The 8,928-nt window shown below is 32.8% G+C and overlaps 1 protein-coding gene across 1 annotated transcript; it reads right to left on the bottom strand.

The window, feature by feature from the left end:
- Positions 1 to 7,937: 7,937 nt before the first annotated feature.
- Positions 7,938 to 8,728, bottom strand: LOC140173735 (uncharacterized). The gene is made up of 2 exons (XM_072198289.1): positions 8,124 to 8,728; positions 7,938 to 7,947 (listed from the first exon to the last, which is right to left on the bottom strand). The coding sequence occupies exons 1-2, from the start codon at positions 8,726 to 8,728 to the stop codon at positions 7,938 to 7,940; spliced, it is 615 nt and encodes a 204-aa protein (XP_072054390.1).
- Between the last annotated feature and the right edge of the window lie 200 nt (positions 8,729 to 8,928).

Consider the following 8,928-nt stretch of genomic DNA (forward strand, 5'->3'; position numbering starts at 1 on the left):
GAGACGAAGAAATTGGGGGGGGGGGAGAGAGACGAAGAAATGGGGTGGGGTGGTTTTTTTTTTATATTATTTTTAATTTTTATTAATAGTTAAGGGTATTTTGGTCCAAAAATTCGGGAAAGGATGATTTTAAATCGTTTTTAAACGTTGAGGATGATTTTAATAACAAAAAAAGGTCGGGGACGATTTTGATTTTGATCCCAGACCTTGGGGACGAAAAAAGTACTTATCCCTTATTAATATTATAATATGTATTGGCACGGTAACTTAGAAGATATTACATTAATGGAGCTTTTAATGCATATTGATAAAATTATTAAGCAATTAATGTATTATTCTTGTAAAACTACAAAAAAATGAGAAAATGATAAATAGGTCCCTGACCTTTTGCCCCACGGACATTTTGTCCCTGACCATTGAAAAATACTTTTAAGTCCCTGACCTTCACAAAACTTGGATGGATCAGTCCCTCCGTCCAAATGCCTCCGTCAGACCAACGAAAAAGTCTGACGTGGCTCTCGTAATGCTTGTCACGCATACGCGTCGCCTGGCAGACTTCCCTTTCATGCGTACGCATGGGTCACGCGTACGCGTAGCCATGAATTCAGCGAATCCTCATTTCTTTATGAATTATCCACTTTGCATGTTTTTTTTTCATTTTTTTCAAGACATTCTTGCCTTCAAAACTTTAAATCACTCAAACAAACATATCAAGACATCGAATGGGAGAAAAGTAAATTAAATTTAGCAATTTAATAGCCTAGAAAGCATGTTTTCAATCATTAAGCACACTTAGGAGAAATTCACAAAACCATGCTATTTTAGAAAAGCATGATGATTTATGAATTCCACTAATTCAAGTCTCAAAATGAAGTATAAATATACTTACAAGAAGAAAGCTCGTGAAAGCAAGGAACAAGGGATTGAGTATTGAACCATCACCGGAAGTGTTTGCACTCTAATCTCTCTAGTATTTGAGGGTCGATTCTCTCAATTCTCTATTAATCTTACTTTCTAAGGCTTGCTCTTCTTCTACCAATCAAAATATATTTAATGCATGGATACACATATCAAGAGGTCTTTTCAATGGTTGCAATGGGGTTAGGGCTAAATTTAATTTACTTTTCTCCCATTCGATGCCTTGATATGTTTGTTTGAGTGATTTAAAGTTTTGAAGGCAAGAATGACTTGAAAGAAATGGAAAAAAGCATGAAAAGTAGAGAGTTCATGAAGAAATGAGGATTTGTTGAACTCATAGCGATGCATATACCCACGCATACGCGTGAGAGGGAAGTCTGCTAGGCGACGCGCCCATGCGTACCCGTGACGAGCATTACGGGAGCCACGTCAGACTATTTCGTTAGTCTGACGGAGGCATTTGGACGGAGGGACTGATCCGTCCGAATTTTGTGAAAGTTAGGGACTTAAAAGTATTTTTCAATGGTCAGGGACGAAAATGTCCGTGGGGCAAAAAGTCAGAGACCTGTTTATCCTTTTCTCTAACAAATATTTATATTTAAAAGTACTATAAAAAATATTATTGAGTAATTATTTTATTATACTCATTAATATTTTTTATAGTAACATTTAAATATGGTATAAAAAGAAGGAGTAAAAATAAATATAGTGTAAAATAGAGGAATAAAAAAAATAGTCCAGCAAATCACCAAAATTTTGAATGATCTGTGTCCTAGCAAAAGAAAAATAGATTCATGTAATTAAAGATATTTTTATTTGTTTTGAAAATTAAAAAATTATTTTAATTCATTTAAATAATTTTTTCATATATTAGCTAGTCTTTTATTATTAAATTTAAATTTTGAATTTCTAATATTAGTAAATAAAATTAATTATAAACATTACAAAATTTAAATCCAAAAAATTATTTTTAAAAGAGACATCTTGAAATGAATATTAATTTTAGTAGATGGGTGTTTGACAATATTATTTTTCAAGAGGGAAAAATGAAAAATTATTATTCTACGTTCTAAAATGAAATTTATTTTTATTTTAAATTTTTAATACATTAATAGTTTAATATATCTAAATGTATAAGCCTCATATTTCAGAAAAATTTTTTCAAAAATAATATTAATAGAATATTTATACGTATAGATATTTAGAAAATAATTGATACATAGAAAAAAATATTGTTTAAATTTAAACAATAGCTTAGATTTTTTTTTCTGTTAAATTTGTACTATATATTCCAATTCAGTTTAGGATATTGGTGTAATTTTATTTGATTTACTATGTATATACTGTACTAATAATAAATCAAATAAACCTAATTTAATTTATTATTACTGGTATAGATTATTGACATTTCTTACTTTTAAATTAATTAATTATTTATTTTTTATTAATTTTAAAACATAAATATTAATAAAAAATACTCACATTTAGATTTAAATAAAATATAAAAAAAATAAAAACAAATAAGAATAGAAACTCAACTTTTCTATTTTAGTTCAAATAATTAAAAAAATAAAATAAAAAAGAGAAAGAGCGTGTTTTTAATTAATCTTTAAATATATATTTTTAAATTAATCCTCAAAAGTAGTAATTTTAACATTCTAAATTAAAATATAATTTTTTATATTTAAAATAATCAAAGAACTTTAATTTTAAAAGAACATTTTTGTGTTTTAAAAATTAACTAATATTATAAGTTACTTTTTTAAAATTAAATCATATTTTTAATTCAAATTAAATAATTTTAATTTTAAATTATATTTTAATCTTTTAAAATTAACTGTAAAAAGATATTCTTATTTTATTAATTTTTTATTTTGTTTTTATTATAATAGTTCAATATCATTTTAAAATAATATAGCCCAAAACAAAAATAATAAAACAAAATATTTTTAATCCAAACAAATTTTAAATAAAAAATTATAAAATTATTTTTTCTATTGCTACAGTTTTTAATTTTAACTCACTACAATTCTAAATAAAAAAATTAATTATAACTTAAAATGAATTTAAGACAAAAATAAACGTAAAATAAATTTTAATAATCTAATATTAAAACACAACTGAATTTAGTCTAAAATAAAACGAAAACCAATAAAAATTTTATTTCTCTTTCTTTGCATTTAAGAGTTTCTAAAATTATATATAAACTTTACTCTTTTTTACTCATGGAGTTTTAAAACTCCATTTTATCTATAGAATACCTAAGAGCGTCCCATCAATCTCCCCCTTACCCTAAAGTCCTAATTTCTATTTTTCCGCACAGATGTTTCACTCCACGTCACCGCTCTTCCTCTATCGAACCATCGCACCAAATCCTCAATTCTCTATTTGCAAAAAAATCAAAGAAACAGTGAAAACAAGCCTTCAAATTAATCATCTTGGAAGTCGCAGACGTGGAAGAGAAACAACTTTCCACCGCAAACAACCTTCTTTATTTCATCACCCTTTTCACCCTCCTCCTCCTCCCCGCCGCCGCAACCACTGCCACTGACGCTAACTTCCTCCGATGCCTCATCCTCCTCCAAAGCGACCCAACCCAAAATAGCTCGTCTCTCCCTCCAGTAAATATCTACTTTCCCACCCCGACAACCCTTGGCAAGACGTAATCAAATTCCCCGAAACAAGCTACCTCGTGTCCAAAACCTGCCCCTTCCGCCCCACACCCTTACCCTTAATCGCCATCGACAATAACTTCAACTTATCCTCACAACAAGTATCCCTCCTTAGACCCTTCCGCACTATCTCCGATCCGTTTGCCGCCGTCGCTTACGGCTTGAAATATTATTGCTTCTCCTTTATGGCCAACTATCTTGATGCTTAGCTGTCTGAAGAGTATCGTAACAACACCAATTTCATGATCTTTGCGCCGTTAGACTTGATGTTTCCCAATGCCGTCACGAGGAACATCAGCAATTACTCCCCGATCTTCCGCAAGCACGTCGTGCCAGGCTGCTTACGTGGCGCGACCTGATTAGTCTCCCGGACAACACTCTACTGCCGACGCTATTCAACGGTTTTTCAATCAGAGTCACGTCTTTAAGGACGATGCGGTTTGTCAATGGCGTTATGGTGGTCGTTCCAGAAATGGTTCTAAGCGATATCGTCGTCGTTCATGGAATCCATACCGTGCTTGATAACAGCATAATGTAACGATGTCGCTGGTGCTAACCACTATCTGAAGCTGTAGCTGAATGACGCATTTTGGTTAGTAGCGGAAAGCCAAAAACAACGTTTCTTTTCTTTTTAAACAATTCTTGATTCTAATTTTTAGGGTTAGGATCTGTATATGCAATTGATCGAGAATACCTGAATCTGTTATAGTTTTTCACTGATTCGTATATACAATTGTGTATGCAAATTTACAATGTGCAGTGTTCTGTGAATAGCTTTAAAAGCAATATTGATCTGTTTTCCATTATGAATATTTTGAGGCATTGCAATCTGTTATGTTTAGCATTTGAAACTTGAATATCTGAAATATGTACATGAATCAGTCACTGATAAGCATTAGTATAGAAATGACCTTTGAATAAACACAACAATTTGGATGCATTTCTTAGGGATCCGTATAGCCTGCTCTGTTTGTTCTTCCAACTTCTTAGCAGTGTAAAAGGGCTTTTGTTTTTATTAGATGGATAAAGAACAGATGTTATTCCCAAACCAATTCTTCTTAACAAGTCAAGGATCTAAGATCTTCTATAGTGAAGATAGTTGAAGAGTTAGAAAGAGAGAAACCAAGTCACTTTTGGATCATTTTTAAGGAACTCACACATAATAGAAATGATTGACTTAACCCATCAATATATTGCTTTAAAACTGTTCTCACTTTGTTAACAAATCTGGATAATGTATGTAGTCTACATCCCTGTAAGCTGTAACACCACTTTCTAGTTGTAGGTTTCCCAACAAAATAAAACCATGACAAGTTCTTGTACCATTCTTCCTCATTAACTACTTGCTTGAATTCTTTATGCTGGGCAAAATTTCAAGATCCAGAGTAGATAGAAAGCATAATAAATAGGGATATCGATAAGATGTGAATGATGCAGGGATTGCTACTTTGCCAGCCACACCCCAGTTATAGTTTTACCTGTCTTACTACCCGCATAAAAATGTATCTTCGAAAGCTTTTCAAACTTTGAGCATGCATTCATCTTAAATATTTAACTATAAATAAAATTATAATGGATGAATTTTTGTAAGTATAATACCCACAACTTACTTGGCCCTAGGATCACTCACTCATATAAATGACGCTATCATATTTTCGTCTTCAAACTCACTAACACTCATAAAACAAAGGAGAGAATTTCAAAACATACTCATTTTCATTATAGAACACACACATTCATTTCACAAGGCATATGTGCTTTTATATAGGCAATGCTTTCTACTAAAATAATAATTTATGAATTACAACTCAATTTTGTAATGACTACTATTTTATGAGTTGGCTTCATGAATCTTCTTTCAACTTGTATTCATGTAGTTTCCATAATCTTCTAATTTGCTTGACTTCCAATTTCAATTCAATTTGATTTTGAATTTCTTCAATGTTGTAGAATGTTGTAAGTATACTACTCTCTTGAATGTTCTTCAAAAATCTTCAAGCTTCCAACATTAGCTTCTAGCAATATCTAGCCAATTGATGATTATTGTATTCAACTAAAACTTTGCTTCTTCTTTGACCATTTTGACTTCAAAAACTCTTCATGAAAATTCTAGTGACGCAAGTTGATTTATAATGAATTAACATTGCCTCCCTTAAATCAAGCTTGCAGAATTAATCATTCCAAGCATCTTCTTCAATTTGTAAAATAACTCTGTCTTCAATGGCTTTGTAAAGATATCTGCAACTTGTTCTTCAGTTGGACAGTACTCGATCACAACTTCTTTCTCATTTACCAACTCTCTGATTTTATGAACCCGAATATCAATATGCTTCGATCTTCCATGGAATATTGGATTTTTGCAAAGTGCAATAGCTGACTTTGTTATCGCAAAATATTGTTGTTGGAGTATTTTGTTTCTCGTTCAATTCCTCAAGAATTCTTCTTAGCCAAACTGCTTGTGTTGCACAACTTGTTGCTGCTATATATTCTACTTCTACTGTAGAGAGAGCCACTACTGGTTGTTTCTTTGAAGACCAAGAAATTGCACCAGAACCAAGATGAAATACGAACCCTGAAGTACTTTTTCTTGTTTCTATATCTCCAGCCCAATCACTATCAGTGTAGCCAACAAGGTTTACTTCATTAGTATTCTCATAATAAATTCCATCATTTAAAGTACCTTTGATATATCGAAGAATTCTTTTTGCCGCTTTCAAATGGTTGATACAAGGCTCCTTCATAAATCTGCTAAGCAAACCAACTCCAAACACAATATCTGGTCTAGTCGCAGTCAAGTACCTTAGACTTCCAATCAAGCTTTTGTAGTATGTGGGATTTACTGCTTCTCCTTTATATTCTCTCAGCAATTTGAACTTCTCTTCGACTGGAGTAGAAATTGGCTTTGAATGTTCCATCTGAAATTTCTTCAAAATATCATTTGCATATTTCTTTTGAAAAATGAAAATTCCACCATCTTTTTGAACTACTTCAATGCCAAGAAAGTAAGACATCAAGCCCATATCTGTCATTTCAAAGTGCTTTATCATAGCCTCCCTGAATTCTGCAATTATCTTCAAATTGTTCCCAGTAAAGATCAAATCATCAACATAAAGACACACGATCAAGATATCTCCATTTTCAACGAACTTGATATAAAGAGTATGCTCAAACGGACATCTTCTGAAACCATTCTCAATGAAATAAGAATCAATCTTCTTGTACCATGCTCTTGGTGCTTGCTTTAATCCGTACAAAGCTTTCTTCAATTTATAAACTTTATCTTCTTTTCCAAGAACTTCATATCCTACAGGATGCTCAACATACACTTCTTCTTCTAAAGTGCCATTTAGAAATGCAGACTTAACATCCATTTGATGTATCTTCCACTTATTTTGAGCCGAGAGTGAAATAATCATACAAATAGTATTTAATCTAGCAACAGGAGCAAATACTTCAAAGTAGTCAATACCTGGTTTTTGTTTGTATCCTTTTGCAACTAATCTTGCTTTGAAACCATCAACTTCACCACTGGGTTTGTACTTAGTCTTGTAAACCCATTTTACTCCAATCGGCTTCTTATCTGCTGGTAAATCTGTCAGCTCCCATGTGTCATTCTTCTCAATGGCATGAATCTCCTCATCCATTGCTTTCTTCCAATTGTTGTCTTTAAAGGCTTCTTCAAAGTTCAACGGCTCACAATCTGAAAATAGAGCAAAGTTTATGATTTCTTCATCGGACGGATCGTTGTCATTGCCAACTTCATAATCTACTAATCTAGCAGGTAGTCTCCTCTCTCTTTGAGGTCTTCTAGATGATTCTGGTTGTTCGGTTGTGTCTGGTTGTCTTTCTTCATTATCATCACATGTATTTGAAATTACAATCGACTGCTTTTCTGTCTTTGTGTTCCAGTCCCACATGGCTTTCTCGTTAAATGTCACGTCTCTGCTGATGATCACTTTCTTTGTTTTTGGATTGTACAACTTGTATGCTTTTGAGTCTGTGCTATAGCCAATAAAGATACACTTCTCGCCTTTGTCATCTAACTTCTTCCTTAATTGATCTGGTACGTGGGCATAAGCGATACACCCAAAGACTCTGAAATGATGAATGGAAGGCCGCTTTCCACTCCAAGCTTCCTCTGGAGTTTTATCACGAACACTTTTTGTTGGACACCTGTTTAAAATATGAACTGCTGTTGCGACTGCTTCTGCCCAAAACTCTTTAGGCATTTGTTTTGACTTGAGCATGCATCTGACCATATCCATGATGGTTCTATTCTTTCTTTCAGCAACTCCATTTTGTTGAGGAGTGTATCTAGTTGTTAGTTGGTGTTGAATTCCGTGTTGCTTAAAGTATTCTGAACATGTAAGGTATTATGTTCCTCTGTCTGTTTTGAGAATTTTGATTTTACAGCCACTTTGTTTTTCGACAAACGCCTTGAATGTCTTAAAGACATCACATGCTTCTGATTTTTGCTTCAGAAAGTATACCCATGTGTATCTACTAAAATCATCAATAAAAGTGATAAAGTACCTGCTACTACCATTACTTGGAACTTCTACAGAACAAAGATCTGAATGCACAATTTCAAGTAATCTTCTAGCTCTCCAAGACTTTCCTGTAGGGAATGGATCTCTGTGCTTCTTTCCCAGTTGACAAATCTCACAAACACAATTGGGAATATGAATCCGTGGTAGACCAGAAACAAGTCCTTTTCTTGACAGGTAGTTTAGGCCAGAAAAATGAAAGTGCCCAAACCGCATATGCGACAACCAGTTATCATCAAGTATCACAGAACTCATGCAAGAGGGATTAACATGTTGAATTTTTAATGGAAACATTCTGTTTGAAGTCATCTTTGCTTTATCAATGAACCTTCCATTGTTGTCAAATACAGTGCAATATCCACGATAAGTTATCATCTTATATCCCTTCTCAGATAATTGCCCCATACTCAGTAAATTGTAATCAAGTTCAGGAGCATAGAAAACATCAGAAATATAACTCAGAGAACCATCTTTCAATCTAATTGGTATGTGCCATTTTCCTTCAATAGGGATCTTTGTACTATTACCAAACTTCAATAATAGTTTAACTGAATCATCTATTGAAGAAAATAACTCCTTTCTACCAGACATATGATTACTGCAAGCATTATCCAAGTACGATATATTTTCATCTTCAGCACATGAATTACTTGTAAAAAATAAAGTCTGAATACCCAGATTATCATCAGTGTTTTGATGCTGATTTTCTGCAACGTGTGCTTGATTGTTATTCACCATTTTGAATCTGCAATCTGCTACTTTGTGTCCATACTTTCCACAATGAAAACAGT

This window comes from Arachis hypogaea, chromosome 6, assembly GCF_003086295.3.
Source record: "Arachis hypogaea cultivar Tifrunner chromosome 6, arahy.Tifrunner.gnm2.J5K5, whole genome shotgun sequence".
In the NCBI taxonomy this organism is placed as follows: domain Eukaryota; kingdom Viridiplantae; phylum Streptophyta; class Magnoliopsida; order Fabales; family Fabaceae; genus Arachis; species Arachis hypogaea.